The 18,910-nt window shown below is 38.8% G+C and overlaps 1 protein-coding gene across 1 annotated transcript in view; it reads right to left on the bottom strand.

Annotated features, from left to right (window-relative positions):
• Positions 1 to 17,408, bottom strand: part of rapgef5a (Rap guanine nucleotide exchange factor (GEF) 5a) — a 258,368-nt gene extending 240,960 nt beyond the window's left edge. The window contains exon 1 of the mRNA XM_039737710.1: positions 17,101 to 17,408. Coding sequence (XP_039593644.1) covers positions 17,101 to 17,271 — 171 coding nt within the window. The 5' untranslated portion in view covers positions 17,272 to 17,408. The remainder of the gene's footprint in view (positions 1 to 17,100) is intronic.
• Positions 17,409 to 18,910: the final 1,502 nt, after the last annotated feature.

Raw genomic sequence — 18,910 nt, 5'->3', positions numbered from 1 at the left:
ATGCAGGCGGAGGAGCTATAGATGCCACAACGTGTATTCTGTTTTTTTCTCCGGTGAGTTCCAGAAGTCAGCACAAGCTAACTGTACCAGAAAGCAAGAACCTCAGAATCCTTCATATGCCATACTGCTTCGCTAGCGGTCCCTTATTAGTAAAAACATAAAAGCCATTTAGAGCCTGCAGCACACGAAGGAAAGCATACAGCTTGCTGGAATGGGGCTTGAAGTTCACCAGCTGAATAAATTAAACTCAATTTGGTAGAATGAGAAGCAGAATCAAAATTTCTTATCAGTGTGACACACCAAATCCCAACAATTGATCTTTAGGCCAAAACTTACTCTTGACTGTATTTCATTTAAATGGTCCAACTCCCTATTAAGAGTGAAATCATACAGAAACCCATAACTGGTTTATTGATCAATACACCAACTGAGGCAACTATGATTCTGCTAGCATTCTTGCTTATCATTTTAAGGGACACTACCTACCTATACTTGCCCGCTGACCTAATTCAATGCATACCCAGAATCATTCAATAATATTTATCAGTAATATCCAACTAACAGAACAAAACATGCATAATTCACGTCTCAAGAGAAAAGCAAACAAATCAGCAAAACTTAACGAAAAAGGCCATGCTTTCACTGAAGTCCGACTGGTTTTTGAATAACAGTCTAAACGTAAAGCCTTCTGAGAAATAATATGGTAAGAACACAATGTCTATTAGTACTAAACAGTAATCTTTGATAAATTAAAAATAAACTCAGCCATTGATCATGTAATGGAAAAAGGGTTTATAAAAATGAGAGTATATACATTTAACTATGGTGATTACAAAAAATTGCACTAATATTATACAATTTTGAAATGCTTAATAAAATTGTTTGACTTTGGTATTAAAAAACCTATCTGCCACTGCACATCTGTACACATCAGCATGAAATTCTGTTTGTACTAGTAAATAAACAGTCATGACTACAAGATGAAAATATTGTGAAGCGGTTCCAGTAACTAAGATTCATTGTTGGGAATATTCCCAGTTTGTTCATTTTTAATGCTTCACTCACCTTTGTGTTACAATAGACTGTCATTGAAAAAGTAATATTCTAAAGTCACATAGCACTGGTGGCATAATCATCTTAAGGTTTTTATTACTATTAACCATTTATTAATAATATATTATTTTCCCTTTGGTGAGTGTGCCACCAACAGAGTGACTAAAAATTGATTCTTGTTTGGCAATTAACACTAATTATTGACAAATTAAAATGAAATGACAAAGATGCATAGAGTAAGATCTCCAAAGGCTAAGATGGTGGTATCAAGCCCACATTGACTGCAGCAATTCACCAACAAACTTTCTTTTTATAATTTAAATTGCCAACAACCACTGACTTTAAGCATCTGAGGAATTCTTTGTGCGTGCCATAAAATATACTTAAGGAGTACAAAAAATAGGCAATGGAAAAAAAGCACTTACAAAGGTCTGTGTCACCCTAATTTTGTCTGTTCTTTAAAATATGAAAACATGTAAACTAAAAGAGATTTTTAATGCAGTGTCTTCAATATTATATGCTATACCAAAGATTCTTTTTTAATTTACAGTAATTAACCCATTCAACTTAAATGCTAGACAATGAAACACCTATAGAATCTTTTCAGTTTTAATACACCTAAAGGAGCTGTCACACTACTGTATATGATTTTTCCAGTGATGTGTTCGTCACAGACTACATTTACATAATCCGTCACAGTTGGCGGCAGTTGTGGTGCACTCCAGTGACACAGAAGTCATACATTTTAACATCCCTAATGACTCAGTCCAACTAGTCTGTGAATCGTCTTTTGTCTTAAGTCGTAGAGGCGAGCTCTGCATATGCATGAGCTGACAACCAATGAGCACTCACTCCGAAGAACAATACATGCAATGTAGCTGTAAGGAAAGGTCCATCATGTGTTTTGGACCTTGCAAACACAGAAGACGCTTGTTTGTCTGATGTCTTATGTTTTACTTACCATGCCGGAATGGCGACTGAAGCTAGACTTGTACCTGGAAAGCATGTTATTTGAAGTCAGGATAAGGATCAAGATAGTGATACTTTATAATTTTGTGCAAATGCAGACAAATGTCACATTCCCTCTGAGTGGAAGTCATCTAATGTGACACCAGCTTAAAGTAACTCTTCATTTATGTCTGTGTTTCCTATAAAATCTTAATTTATTAAGTCACTTAAAATGAACTATACAGAAGAGTAACAAAAAACTGTACTGACATTACTACTTAAAATCACACAACATGGAGACTATGACAAGAACCCTGGGGTTCAGATTCCAGTTGGGAAGTAAAAAAGGCTCTATCAGATACATGAAGAGAAATTAGGCCATAAAAGGAAAATTAATGTTAATGGACTACGATAGAGGTGTACTGACACTCAATGGTAGTATAGGGAAGTGTGATCTCCTGAATGTACTGTAGCATCAGTTGACTAATGCTATTAGGCAGCAGTTCTTTTACATTGTTCCTGACCTAGAGGGCACTGTAAAGTACTGGAGACATCAGAGACCTCTTGGGAGGCCAGACAACATCCCTAAACATGTAGAAGACTAATGTACTCCTGCTCTGGACTAGTAGGATTACACAGCCCAGGAACTAATCTGGTATGACTGGTCCTTTATATATAAACTAGCTACTTTACCTGTTGAAGACAGGTAATGAAATAAATTTGCCTTACATGCACCTTCAATGTTCCTCCTACACCTTTCCTAGGTATCCTTGTCAACTTCTCTTTCACGGCATTTCCTATTAACATTCACTATCTGGTAGAGCTGGCTTCTCAGACTCTGTCATTTCAAGTTGCTTGCCTCCTGTCTGCTCTTCGACTACCAGCAATGGTCCTCATTACCTGCTGCAAAAACGTCACTTGTATTCTTGGGAATACCTCTGATCTTTGAAGGTGACTCATTTTGTGTCTCGTTAATATTTAGCAACCCAAGGTCACTCTGTATGTTATTTACTTTGTTGTCATTGAAATGCTACATTTCAACTTTTACATTAAAAAATAAAAAAAGAAATTTTCACAATCAGGAGTTGAATATCACATTCCTAATGTACCATGTCCCCATCCCTACCACTAAGTTACCAAAGCCAAACTGACCAATCAGACCAAAGTTAAAATGACCACACAGATTGCTTGGAGATACCTGACAAATACACACAGGCATTTTATTATACTAGGAGGGGGCTTCACTTCCCACCCCTGAGTTTGGTTTACCGGATATACAATTTAAAGAGGTTGTTATTTTCATGTGAATTGTTACATATGCATTATTTTCACTTTTACTTTAAAACTTTTTTAAAAACAATATTTGTCCTTTATTTCCTGCCCTGGGCATGGTTAAATCTCTTTCTCGCGGACGTATAACGCCACTCGCATTGTGAAGGGTGGGGCTGAACGCACACTAAGGAGATGCAGTCGGATCAGCTGCTGTCTTTCCTCTGCTGCTGCCGAGCTGCTGTGTTCTGCTTTGCGACAATCATTTAAAAGCCTGTACAGCAGCTGTCCTTTTGCTACTTTGCATTTCTGCCGCTTGCGTTGTGGAGGGGAGCTGAACACAAGCTAAGGAGATGCGGACGGAGCAGCTGCTGCTGCCGAGGTGCGTGTTCTGCTTGTCACGCTGTACTTCGATCATTTAAAAGCCTGTACAGCAGCTGTCCTTCCGTCTCACTGCCTTGTCTCGCGTGACATAAAGTGTCTCTCACGGGACGTCAAATTGTCTTCCGAGATGATCAAGTCTCGTCTCCCTGGTCTCCCTGCCAGGATTTTTTTTATAATAGAAAGATGGTAGATAGATTAATCTCAAAGGTATAAAGAGACCAGTGACTTTGGGCTACCTTGAAAAGAAACCTCAGAAATTGTCTCCAGAAGCAAGAATATGTATTTATTATATGTTTACTTCCCTTTCTTTTTAAGCAAATAAATCCCTTTATACATGAAAGAACTTTATGCCATTGATCCAGCTTTGCATTCATGAAGCAGCAAATGTTTTTTATAAGACTGGTTCAGTTGGTTCATCGTACAATCAAACAGGTTCAATAATTTCAATCCACGATCAATCAGCAGAGCTATTTCTACCAGGCAAAGCTCTCTCCCATATATCCTTTGTAATCCCTCCTTTCTGCTTCACAGCCTGCATAGAAGCTGTTTCTTGAACTCCCTTATAAACAACATCCTTGACCTACTGCCATTATTTTCTCCTGAACTAAAATGATTTCCAATAAAAATACAAGCTAAGACACAATTTTCATGTATCATTTTTTAAACTACAAATAAGAGTGTCTGAACTCCTAGAATATTCCTGTAAACTATCAAAACAGAAAAACAGCACACCAAAGAACTAAGTCATACCAGAAACAAACTGGCAAGGTGTGTGCCATTCAAGAGGAAAGAAGTCCTAAACAAAAAAGAAAAACAAAACAAAACAGGGACTCTTCTTATATCACTGTGACCATTAAAACAACCCGAGGCACTTAGCTGAGGCATTTCCCATCCATCAGCAACACAACACGTGACATCTACTAAGTCTCGGGGCAAAACCCCACCCAGTCTCCTTTGTTTCAGCTTTCACTCCTATAATGGGTCACTGAGCACTGTGCACACCTGCTGACGCTCTCCTGTGTCAGCACATGTGTGCGGCTAATACATTTTTAATGGATTTGTGCTGCCTTTTTTTTCACCACGCATATATTCAAATGCACAATTTGCCTGGTTGTTTGATGTAAATACTTTTGTTTAACACCCACTCAAACTGACAAGCATGCACAGACATGAAGAAAATGTCATCAGAGTAATAGGTTTTCCCATTGGATAAAGCATTATGAGCAATAAAGGCTTTGGGCTAAAAGTTAACAAAAGCAGAAGTTAAAGCACACAAGTAGAACAGACAAGAAGCAAATATTCAGTTAAAGAATTTTAACTTAATGCCGCAACATAAAACAACCACCTCATAAACAACCCAGAAGCCACTTAAATAGAGCACATTTCCCCACAGTGTCATTAACAGAAGTACAATCTGTGAGGTGCAGGGAACGCTCCTAAATAGTCTGCAATTTTAATTGAACAACTAATGAGATTTTACAATGGCTGTATAACATATTAGACTGATGAAATAAAAAATTAAGACTTCAATATGTTTTTTGCCAACGGGAACTCCAGCTTGATGTTACTGTAGATGCTCGATACAGCCATTTTGTGTAAGACTTGATGAAGCTTTTTCAGTCCAAATAATTGTTTTTGACAGTTTAGACACAATAAAGGTTTCATTTAAATTCACTGTAGTCTGAAACAATTAAGGTACGTATTGTACATCATATGAACATGTAGACTTTCATGAATTATGCAATTCTAATTACAAGATTTTTCTGTAGAATGCATATACTGTATTCCTAAAAATATGTTTTACATACTGTATGTAGCAGCATCTTTTTCAAACTCCAAATCCAGGATTTTATTGTGTCTTAAGAAAAACTATATACGTGGAACTATTAGAGTTCATACAAACAAACCCAAGGAAAAGAGTGTATCTTTGTTTTTCCACATGAACGGTTTGATGTCATTTCAAATAGCTTGTAGGTAGAGCTACAAACTTTAATAAAATCTCACGTAATTCACAGATTTTGTGAGCCTGTTAATGCAGTATTTGTTATTTCAGCAAAGCCAAGCAAAATGACACCTTTTATTGGATATCTAAAAAGATTACAATACGCAAGTTTTCGAGGCAACTTACAACTTGCATACTGTAATCGTTTTAGTTAACCAATAAAAGGTGTCATTTTGCTTGGCTCTTCTCTACATTCATAATGGCTAACACGGTACAACACCCTAGTATTTATTTCAGCAAGAAATTAAGACAAATGAAAAACTATATAGATGTTCTTCATTTTGCATTAGTTGCTACTAACAGACCTGAATGGTAAGCACAACACTCCATATGCACATCACAGCTCAAACAAATCAAATAAGGTTATATGAAGTGTTTTAAATTATATCCCATTAATCTAAAATAACTAGGCAGCAGATGTTCTCAAATGTCATGCAGCTCAGCTAAACTATGTTTACAGCTATAGTTGAGGCTGGCTTAAGAGGTAAACTCACCACACACATAATAAACTTTCTCTACAATCAGCCTAAATCCAAAGGCTTCCTCACACAATTTACAAAAGTGAATTATTTTGAGGCTATGCAATCATAATAACTGTTCTACAAAGATTATCACATTTATCTTTCCCTTAGAGCTTAGAAGGATATGCACTCAGTGGCCACTTTATTAGGTACACCAAACTAACATTTGGCAGGTCCCTCTTTTTCTTCCAGAACAGATTGGATTATTCAAGGCATCTAATAAACAATATATTTAAATACTCCCTAGAGATTTTTGTCCAAGGTTCCTGTAGATGTTTTGGCCACACATTCATACTGAAGAATGATCTCTACTGGATTCAAATCTAGGAATGTGCAGGCCAATGGAGTATACTTAAATAACTATCATGTTCATGAAACCAGCCTAAGCATGCAATCTTTGTGATATGCCTGTTGTCCTGCTGGAAAGATCCATATGAAAAAGAGTAAACTGTCGGCATAAACGGAACCACATGGTCTGTAACAATGTTGAGGTACATTGCATTAGTATAACATTCAATTAGAATTAAGACGCGTAATATGTGTCAAGAAAATAACCGCCACACCATTACAATACCATGCCCAGCCCATACCATTGACGTAAGGGAGTAATGACCCATACATTTATGCCGTTTACTCTAAATTCAGAACTTTTTCAGACCCGGAAATTTCTTCCAAGCTTCAAAAGTTCATCTTTGGCAATCATCTTCTTAACTGAAAGAGAAGAGAAACCCAATGTGGTCTTCTGTTGTCATAGCTCACCTGCTTCAAGGGCTGACATGTTCTCTGTGCAGAGATACCCTACAAAGCACTATTGTTGTTTGCAGCTGTTATCTAAAGTAATCTGAGGTCTTTTTGTAGCTTGAATTAGTCTCAGCATCTCCAATTATTAATGAATTTTTGCCCGCAGGAATGCCACTCACTGGGTGTTTTTTATCGCACCCATCCCTAAACAACAGAGACAGAAGCACATAAAAATAAAAATCCAAACGCCTTCTGAGATGTTGAAGTTAGAAACAAAAATCATATCATGGTAAATGTTTGCTATACTCATTTTTGGTGGAATAATAACTAAACGTCTTAATCATGTTGCCATGCTATAAATATTAAGCTGCACCATATGATTGGCTCTTTGCAAAATCAAACTATCTGTGTTAAAGGCCAGGTATAACTAATGATAAACCCAAGCCATTATTCTTCTTCTTCTTTCGGCTGCTCCTGTTAGGGGTTTCCACAGCGGATTTATTAAGTCCCCAAACGTGACACCTTATCAAATTGGTTTTTTTTATTTTTCCTTTTGCCCATACATTTTAACTATTAATAAATCATGTTGCAATTACTGTATTGTCTTGGCTAATGGAGACATAAGCAGTTTGGTAGAAACTTGGAATGGAACACATGGCAAATATTTCTACTAATGTGAATTTCAAATACTTCCCTTTAAATTATGCATCAAGAGAGAACACAACAGCTCTTATGTTTGTTTAATAGGAGGGGCACACAGTTTCATCAGTAACACGCTGTGCTTATCCCAAAATGCTTGTGCTATTAAGGACAGTCTGTATGTTGCAGTTTAATTGGATTTCTTTATGCTTCAATTACCTACAAATATGTTTAATTGACAAGCCCTGTAAATATAGTCCTTTTGGTAGGTTTTGATAAAAGTCTAATCTTTCTAGTTATGGAAATTACCAAGCTGAAAATTATGAAGAGTGTTATAAGCATTATCTGATCACAACTACATCTTAAACTCGCTTACAAAATTATGCACGAATGCCTTTGGCTCTCAAAGCGTTTTAACTGAAAATAAGAAAACAAGAAATGTTACAAACTACAAAAGACAATTCAATGTATGTATTTAATTTGGCAAACAAACACATAAAGAAAGAGAATCTGGTGTTTGTAAAAAAAAAAAAAAATCCCAAATCCATCCATTCTCTCAACCTGGATAATCAAAATTAGGGCAACAGGGAGATGGAGCCTAGACTAACAATACCTTGTATAAAGCAGAAAGTAGCCTTGAGTGGTACATAAGCTAATTGCATGGGTCATTCTTACACTCACTCACTCACTCATATTAGCTAGAAAAAAAGTAATGGACACGAAGATACCCCAGTTTTAAATGAAAACACAAAAGAATTATCTATCCACTTTCAACCATATATTACCCTGTCATGATCATGGAGAGGAAGCAACAGAGACAAGGCAGACTATCCATCCATCCATCCATTATCCTACCCGCTATATCCTAACTACAGGGTCACGGGGGACGGCAGGGGCCAATCCCAGCCAACACAGTGCGTGAGGCAGGAAACAAACCCTGGGCAGGGCGCCAGCCCACCGCAGGGGGCACAAGGCAGACTAGTGCATTCCAAATGATACACAACCTGTTCCGAGGGTAGGCTTCTCACACATGAGGCCTCTTAATGACTAATGAGCAAACTAATGAAGGACATAAGTAAGGTATCTGCTACTTTTGGGTTTATTTCCTGAAGGCTTTCATTATCTGAAATTTAGAGATGCAGTTTAAGGTGCTTCTTTGTTGACTCCTTTCCTACGTCAGCATGGAAAAACGTCACCAGTTGAAAACAGAACGACTGCTACATGGAATGTCAAAGATATTTTTCTCTATTACACCCAAAAAATTCAAGGAATAACAATAACCAGAAAACCAGTGTGTGGTGTTTTTTATTGATGTGACAATTAAAACACAGCTGACAGCTCAAGTAACAAATACTATTAAGAGGATATTTCATAAACACATCAAGTGAAAACATTTGTGAAAATGTTTATTTGTGCATCCAAACCCTCCTGAAGTAATACTTGACTCCTCTTCCCTAGTAACTCAACTATAAGGTGTTCTTCCTTCTTCTTTTCATCATCATCATCTTCCATTTAATCATAAGTAAGGCATACACCAGCTTGCATTTCAATATTAAGCAGCAGCGTTCAGATGAAAATCCAAGTCTCTTTGTTGATTTGTTTAGGCTTTGAAAGTACATCTTTCAAGTTCTTACAGTATGTTCTACAACATGGTGAATCTTAGGTTGTGTGCTTTTATACATCCTTTAAGCCACGATTTGAGAATTCAGCACTGGAGTTAGGAAGCATTGGTTTGGACATGTGCAGAGGAGAGATGCTGAGTATATTGGGAGAAGGATGTTAAAGATAGAGTTGCCAAGCAAAAGGAAAAGAGGAAGGCCTAAGAGAAGATTTTTGGATGTGCTGAGAGAAGACATGCAGGTGATGGTGTAACAGAGCAAGATGTTGAGGACAGGACGATATGAAAAAGGATGATCCATTGTGGCAACCCCTAACAGGAGCAGTCGAAAGAAGAAGAAGAAGTTAGGAAGCATGCAGGGAAAGGATATTCACTTGTCACCCAACAGCCACACACCAGAAAACACACCATCCTTTGCCCAGATGAAACCATAATGTTGGCCACAATGTCTGTAAAGATTCTTTTATGGCTACTTATCTCGCACACATTAACTGCTGAGAACCCTTTAAGACGGGTAGAGATAGGATTCAAGACACTGGGGGTCTTTACACACACAACATCCATCCATCCATCCATTTTCTAACCCGCTGAACCCGAATACAGGGTCACGGGGGTCTGCTGGAGCCAATCCCAGCCAACACAGGGCACAAGGCAGGAACCAATCCTGGGCAGGGTGCCAACCCACCACAGGACACACACAAACACACCCACACACACACCAAGCACACACTAGGGCCAATTTAGAATCGCCAATCCACCTAACCTGCATGTCTTCAGATTGTGGGAGGAAACCCACGCAGACACGGGGAGAACATGCAAACTCCACGCAGGGAGGAACCGGGAAGCGAACCCGGGTCTCCTAACTGCGAGGCAGCAGCGCTACCACCGCGCCACCGTGCCGCCCCACACACAACATTGATTGGTTAAATCATAATTTGGCTACACTACAACATAATATATGGAGCCAATTATTTAGATCTGCTAAACAAGACTGAATTAAGAGTTTGACATTACTGAAAATGAATCTGTCAATATATTAACAAGTACTGTAATACTAACTCAATATTCATGCTTTTGTAATAAGTCTCACACAACATCAGATGGACTCAAACCTCAAGTTGCAGGGTTAGGAGGAAAGTGCTACAACTTTTAGGATAAACGACACAGGATGCAAATTGTGGACTAGTGTATCATTTAAAGATTTGAGTGTGAGGTTTATGGGAGCACTATACTGACCATGGTCCATATTTATCAGGTGTCCCAGAGTAGAAACATGGTCTTAAGTGACTCAAAACTCGAAGTATGAGTAAAAGTGTATTGTTAATTGTCATAATTTAAGAAATTACTCCTATTTTCATCAGGATTTAGCATAGCTCATGAGCTATATACTACCTTGCTAGGACCTGCCAGAAGATAACGTTTAGACAGAGATTGGCACACATGTCCTAGGAAAAGAGAAATGTTTTGGAATGCCTGGACAACAACGAACTCATAAAGAGATAAACGTAGACTTGACAGAGATGGAATAATATTTGTAATAAACCACCCCATTTATGCAGAGAAGCCATGTGCTTTCAGACAAAGTTAAAAGGTAACATTACATGTATAATGCAGCCTTACAATAGCAATGATATGGGTATGTCACAAAAACCATTCCTCAAACTTTGCACTCAACTGAACGCCCTTACACTGCATGAGCTAATATGCAGATTCATTACCCCCCACTCCACGTGAAGTAGCATTAAGGCAAGCTGCATTCATGCAAAATCACTGTGCACATAAAGACCATTGCCCCAAGTGTGGATGAGCATGCATGTGTTAATCGCAAGCAGTATCGACACACAGGTAGCACTGGATACAAACTGTATGTATTGTAGTAGTTAGCAAGTGACCCTGAAAATAAGCAACATTTGCTTTACACTTTATAAGCAGAAGCAACGGAAGAGTGAGCGTGACTTATAGCTGAATATCAGTAACCATTGCATCACCCTTGGCCATAATAGCAAGAAGGTGATTCTTCTGAAAGTACCTGTGGATGACCCATTCATCACTTTTCTTAACCAGCTTTATCTTGTACACAGCCAAGGGGAAGCTGGAGCCTATCCCAGCAAGCACAGGGAGAAGGCAGGAATAATCCCTGGAGCATTCACGTAATTAAAAAAAAGGGTGCCCTGTTTCTGGTTTTACTCTCATTCATGTGTGTGCCTCAGTCTTTCCATCTTGGCGCTCATTACAGAATTATTTTTGATGTTATAGCAGATTGGCAACAATGACAGTATGTGCAGCTTAGCACAGTATGCCACCTTATTATATTTTCCTTCATCTAATCCTATCACTACTTTGAATATTCCTATTATTACTACTATAATTACTATTATTATTATTGGGGTGTAGCTTTAGTGTTACTATCAAAAAAGTGCAAAATGTCATCATGGGTGCCAATTTGCGGCTCAGGGTGTCATGAAGTCATGACGGCATTTGTTCTCAAAGCAGGGAGTAGGTGTAGGACACTTTATAAGTACTTCTTATGTCCTATTTTAAAATAGAATAAATTGTTATCATACTGTGGCTTTTAGTGCAATTTCTAGGCATCTTAATGAGTGGCCTCTGTCTTTTGTGCTCTGGCCTGCAGAATAAGTCCAAATAAAGAAGCACTTTGTAAATAACAGCTAGGTGAGATTAGTTGTTAATTTACGCTAATGTACAACTTTAGTTAAGAAGGGTTTTGGGAATCAGTCATTAATTCAGAAAATATCTAAAGATCAAAATAAAAAAGTGCTCAGCATTATGACTCTTTTGGGAAACGCAAACCAGGCCAGTGGTATCCAATCTTGGAACCAGATGACCACTCAAGTTTTAGGCAGGGCTGTGGAGTCGATGTCGGAGTCGAGGAGTCGGACTCGGAGACAATTTTGGGTACCTGGAGTCGGGGTCGGACTCGGCAAAAATGTACAGACTTCGACTCCTAATAAATTTGGATTGTAATAAAAAACAAATACAGCAAGTTCAAATGTCCCATTTTAACAAACAATAGTCATAATTATGTACTTCTCTGATGTAAGAATAAAGCCCAGTGCACAGTTGCGTTACTACTAGTGTGAAGTTCAGCTGAGCTATCAGACAACCTGACATTCACATATTGTAATCTGGATTATGTTACATTACAAAAAGTGTTTTCATTTTATTTCACATATAATGCGTTTAACAACTTCATTTGAGTGTAAACAAGTGTAATGATGTACGTCGAGGTGTGTGCTATGGCCTGATGTGTGTTCAGGGGTTCTTGTCTTTTGTTTAAACTGGCCAATACAGTAGAGAGCCAGCTTCCTAGCCAGTAGTTTTGTGGTTAAATGACGTGTATGTTGCCTTCATTCAATCAACATGGAAAATACATTAGCATGTTAAATACAGAGGAGTCGAGTCGGGGAGGCTGAGTCGTAGTCAGAAGTACCGGAAACTAAGGAGTCGGAGTCGAAGGATTTATCTACCGACTCCACAGTCCTGGTTTTAGGAGTTCATTATTGCCAATTCCTTCATTAGGTACCAGTCCTTGTTGTTAACTGAACTTCCTACTGAACCCTACTTTATCCCTCCCAACCTTATCTGTCAGCTCAGAAACGAGTTATTATTTTGAATTGCATTGCACTATAAAATTCAAAATTGAAATCATAGCTTTTGGTGTATTTGAGTCTACTTGGTTTCCAAATATATGGCACTCCCCTGTTAAGCATTTAAAGTTGTTTTCCCTTACCTTTCAGATAATCAAAAATGAGACACATACAGGTAATTGACAGACAATTAGCTAAATCAGTTCACAGTCATGTTTTCATCATCAGATAGGATCTTGATCAAATATTTGGAAAAAATCAGAAAGAAACATTTAGGTATTCAGAGGCTGTAATTCCCTAGGCCTCCAGAAAAATAAATCTACATTGGCAGGAATTTCTATCATTGCAAGGTGATAACAGGAACAAGGAACCGAGTGTCTAATTAAAAGGTCTTCTCCATTAAATGCAACAAGAGATTGCTTCTAATTAAGAAACTGGTTAAACAAAAACATGTAACCATTGCAGTTCTAAAAGACCAAAACAGGACACTCCTACTTCAGAGTAATTTTTAGTCGTGGATTATCATCATTATCATTACATCCTGAAAAACTGGGCCAAGCGGCCACACTCTCCCTGATCCACATAACAGAGAAATAAGGAATAGCTGGAATATAATCAAATATGACATCTTAGTCGGTATGAATTATAATTTGCAAGATCTTTTAAAGATACCTTAAAAGATTACAGTGTGTTAAATATTCAATCATAATCTCCTATGCAATAAATACTTTAATTTTGAGAACAAAAATACAAATATCCTGTGAGCAACTGATGCATGTACTGCAATCCATCCATCCATCCACTACCCAACCCGCTAAATCCTAGCCAGCCAGCACAGGGCGCAAGGCAGGAACAAACTCCGGGCAGGGCGCCAGCCCACCGCAGGGCACGCACACGATGCACCTAACCTGCACATCTTTGGACTGCGGGAGGAAATCGGAGCACCCAGAAGAAAACATGCAAACTCCACACAGAGAGGGCCCAGGAAGCGAACCCAGGTCTCCTAACTGCGAGGCAACAGTGCTACCCACTGCACCACCGTGCCACCCTACTGCAATCCACCTCACTAAAATTTTCAAAGAACATATAATAAAACTTTACTTTTCAAAATACATATTTCAAATAATTTTAAATAATAATGATTGATTAATGAGAGGAAAGCATTTCCTGTAATATGACAATAATGAGATTTTGTTTCTCAGTTTGCCCTGAACATTTTGGGCAATACAGTAAAAGCATATATAAATAACATGCTAATGTCTGTTGGCCTGTCATGCAATTACTCGCAAACTAGAGAGGCAAGAACCTTGATCTTGGTCTAAACTGAAAGCTTATGACATGATTATTGTAATTCAAGCTTGGTCCCAGTAAGCCCATCTATTGCTTATCCTCTAAGGCAAGGCTCTGACTTCTGTAGAATTCATAATCAACTGTAGGTTCTTACGTCTGTAAATAAAGAGACTTTACTGTTGTTTATGTCTAGCCTTCTATAGCATTTTCTTTTAAGACCATCAGTCAGTTGGTTTCACTAGCATCATAATAGCAGTTAGAATACTAGAACAGGCCACGTAGCTCTTATAGTGACACTGAACTGTTTTGCCTACTCCTTTTAGTCAGTTTCATTTGGGTCCTGGATGTAACAATCAGTGGACATGACATCTAAAAATAGTTTTTCAACACTCCTTTCGCTGCTGTTAAATTTGCTGATATCTATCTGAAATTGATCTGTCTGTGATAGTAACATTTTTGAAAATCCCATACTAGCTAACATTTCAATCACAAATATATTTTGAGATTTTTTAAGGAAAGAAAGCCAGTAGTTTTGAGGAAAGGTAGGCATATTTACAAATCATGGCACCTGAATGTAGCAATATGCTGCATGTTAATTAGCACATGCATGAAAAATGTCACTGTCCTCTGTACACGAGAAATAAAAGACCCTATAAACCTATAATGGTCTTGTCCCTTTCTATTTACAATGTCTCACCTTTTTTCATGGAATAGTAACTTAAAGTGAGGAAGAAAGGTTGGACGTTTGACACAAGTCACACAAGATGAAAGAAACTTTTCTACAATTAATTAGAAATGTCCTTTTTAGGTGCCTGGGTTAATCCTTTCATCAAGGTATACCAAGAAGAAGGACAGTGTCATGTCTAGCATGTCACCAAGAATGAATAAAAAGAACACCGTGTTGCTGCTAATCTGTATCTGATGCTGAGATATAAACCAGAAGTTTAAATCAACCTAAGTATTAAAAATGGAAATAAACACACAGCAAGGGAAAGTAATGAGATGTCGCACTGTTCTATTTTTTCTCCTTATCTGCAAGAAGCTCACTGCTAAATTATTCTATTTGTAATGCACTGCTACCAATGCACTGATCCTTCACTGGTGGAATAAAATAATATTTTGGTGTGTCTCATAGTAGCTTTTTTCCCTTTTTATTTTTACGTTCTGGCTCAGAAATCACCTATTAGAAACAGATGTAAGGAATTCTGAAACAATGAAAAGAGACCCTGGTGTTTTTAGCTAGGTTTCCATCACCTTCAGTTCACAGTAAAATGTTGTCAAATCAATATGCTGGAGGTGCTCCACAATACTGGATGCTGTAAGTCACTCTGATTGTGCCAAGCATCCACAACTCCTGTCTGACACTGGAAGACTATTTTGACCAACGATAAGCATCTATTGATTAAGCCAATTTCATTGACATCACATATGGCACTGGGGGACATTGTCACTTGTCAGTAGGAGGTCTAGCAAAAATGATCATTTATCAAATACTCCCCCAATACAGAACCCTTCTTGACACTACCATAGTCCTCCAGGGGCCTGTGCTAATAGTTTCAATCTGGATCATACATTATTAAACGTTTATATTCAGGTCCATGACTTTGAAAATGGCTAAACGGTGTATGTTTTCAAAACACCTTCATTGCATTTAAAGCACTTGATTCTTGTGAACTCTTATATAGTTGCAAACTGTATTCATCCAGATTTAACCCACGTATTCCATGAAAACTTCAACAATTAGTCCCATTTAATTCTCTCTCTGCACCTAAAAGAAAATGCACCGTTATTGAACTGGGCACATCCATCATATGAACTATTTTATGTTATTTTTCTGCTGGCATTGTCACATTGTCTTAAATTCAAGTAAACTTGCGTGTGAAGGTGTCTGTAGATCTAGTAATCATTTGAATTCTAACCTTTTCATTACACTTTGTACTGTATGCATTACAGCAAGTTCAGTCCTGGCTCTGAGAATGGAGGGGGAGAAAAGCTTTAATTATATACAATGGATCAAGTTGTAAAATGGTACAACCCTGATCAAGAAAACCACATCCAACGTACAATTGCTTTTCAGTGTATTTTTATCAATTCGAATTTACAACGCTCTGCACTAAAACACACTTCTATAGACAAGCTTCTTGCAGACAGCTTATGAAATGTCCCAAAAAGGCAAAACGTAAGGGCATCAATTTTCTCGTACATGAACTACAGATTCTGTTTTCTGTTTAAAAAAATGCCTCAAGGTAATTTCCTGCTTGTGTGATAGTTTACCACTTCGCTAACAGCAGTCTACAATAATTCTTATTTTGCAAACAACACGCACTGGACAAACTGTACAGTTGATCGAAAGAAGCAGGCAATGTCCGGTTAAAGCAGCAATCCAACTTCCCGTGTTTTCTTGTATCCTCAATTAAACGTGACTTATTTTTTCACAAGCGCAGCTGATCTAACAGAAGAAAGAAAAAATGAAAGACGAGATCAGAAATGACTCGAAATGTACACTGGCTGACTGACCGGCGTCCTGTCATAAAGTGGGCGTGAGGATTTCGTTTCATCTGCCATCCTGCGAGCCGTATGACACTCGATCTTTTGTGTCTTTTAAGTTTAAATGGTGTAAATGACAGTTAAGGACGAGCCAGTCCGTTTTACCTGTCTGTCTCCCTGAGGATTTAGATTCGCGGCCACCTCTGCGGGAGCGAATGAGACACGTCGCTTTTATCGAGATCGCGGCCGTGATCAGCATTATCTGAATCGGAATCGTTTCACCGTAGTTCTTTTTCCAAATAAAATTTTATCGACATTTTATTTATTTACCAAAAAACCGGAGGACCGACAAGAAGCTGTGCTGAGTGAACACATCCCCATCCCAGCGGGGTAAGCGCCCGGATCAGCCAGTCCGCGCGTGTTCTTCGATCTCCTGTGAACTGCCGGTCGGTCGCGCACTTCTTTTTATTAAGACCCTGCTGTACAGTCACGTACGGACAACATACATTTCAGAGACGTTAGCCCGGCATTGCAACCTACCGCCTCCACGCTTCTCTTCCTTAAAGTCAGCCCGTGTTTGAGCAGAGCAGGTAAATCCTTGAGCCTCTGCTTCAGCTGGACTTGCTCCCTGGTGTTTTTGCTCCATCGCCAGGTGCCCAGGTGGCCAACTTCTGGTGCGCAGATGTCCGCGCTCTCCCCGGCTTCATCCATCGCCACTCACTTGGGAAGCATCTCTGGACGGAGCAAACTGTATGGTATTTATCCTTGTGACATCTTCCCCCTCCGTTTCTCGCCAAACCGTGTGTAGTAGAGAAGCGCGCACTCCACGGCGAGTGTCCGTAAGACTGTGCGCGCCGCCGAGTGAGAGAGAGAGAGAGTGTGTGAGCGTTTCGTCGCTCGCTCGCTCGCTCGCGCCCGCGCCCTGCCTGAGTGACTGAAGCTATCTCTAGTTACACGCTGTAGCGACCACTCACAGGTGCAGGAAGTGGCACAATGCGCTGCGGCCACCTTTACCACTGGGAAACTGCTTCCTCATCTGGCGTCTGCTTCCCGACGGACTCGGGTAGGAACTGGCTGGATGGGATGTCGAGTTTGAGGATATGGCAGCTGAGAAAACATTCAAAGTGAACCTAAAACAGTTTAATATACAGTTGATCGCTCGACAATAATACATAGAATCTCAATCATATACTTCACCGTCCACCACGAGTGCTCATCCTCGATCATTATTATCTTTGTCACACACCAAAATGGAAAGGAGCTCTAATGAAGTAGCCCATGCTACTGAATGGGTGAAGGATATGAAAGGTCAGGTTATTCATATGGTTTCAGGAAGTAGGGGTCGCTCTTGAGCTCTCCAAGAGACTACAAAAGGAGCCCCCTTAACACTTTTAAAAATATTTAAGTGCTAGAGTGGTTCTGCCATAGGGGGACCATCAACATGAAGTTTCCAGAAAGAACCTTCAATTTATTTAGATTCATGACAGGCTCCATAAATTACCATAAACAGATGATAACATTTATGAAATACCAGTGGAATCCTGATTTTAAAAGGTCTCTTGCGGCAAACAATAACGTAGGCTAAGTTCAGTTTTTCTTGATCTGTTAGTATCCAGCTAGGTACCCTAACTGTACATTAAGGATTTCTGTTTTCATCCACACACTAGGAACCTTTCAAAGCCCAAAAATCCCATTTTATATGCAAAGAACGCTTCGCAGAATGAAACAATTCTTTGTCTAGCAATGGTTCAACGAGAACACACACCATAAAGTGACATTTCAAAGCCATTATTTTTAAGAGTGTAGTAACAAAAATCTCTCAATTTTACTGTAAAGAAAGGAAATGTAAACCAATAAAATTATCAAATGTCAACTTCTGTACCCCCTTTGGGTTCTTGGCATTAATGTTTGTGCTGGGGCCCATACTAGACTTTTTCTTATGTGTGCAGACTTTTCTAATGTAAACATTAACTTACCTACCAAATATTATATCTGTCCCTCCTTTACTTATGACTAGTGAAACACTTTAGTTCACTAACCTTTCACATCTCAAAAAATCAGTCAAACAATGGGATGCTGGTGCCCGCTATGTCATGACTGGCATCAGAACATTGTTATACACTCTAACATTGCTAGCATCTGAACAAATACAGCAATACTGATTTAAACCTGTTCAGGATTTGTTCCTGCCTTGTGCTTAATGCTGGTTGGGTTTGGCTCCAGTATCCCTATCTCCTCCATCCTAGTATGGATTAAGTGGGTTAGAAAATGACATGATTTGAACACTACAGAAAGTGAGAGCCTAGCAACCACCCACTAGGCTATGAACTGCCAAAACTGAAACGACAAC

This window comes from Polypterus senegalus, chromosome 15 (genome assembly GCF_016835505.1).
Source record: "Polypterus senegalus isolate Bchr_013 chromosome 15, ASM1683550v1, whole genome shotgun sequence".
Taxonomy (NCBI): domain Eukaryota; kingdom Metazoa; phylum Chordata; class Cladistia; order Polypteriformes; family Polypteridae; genus Polypterus; species Polypterus senegalus.
This window is presented reverse-complemented; position numbering and strand designations above follow the sequence as displayed.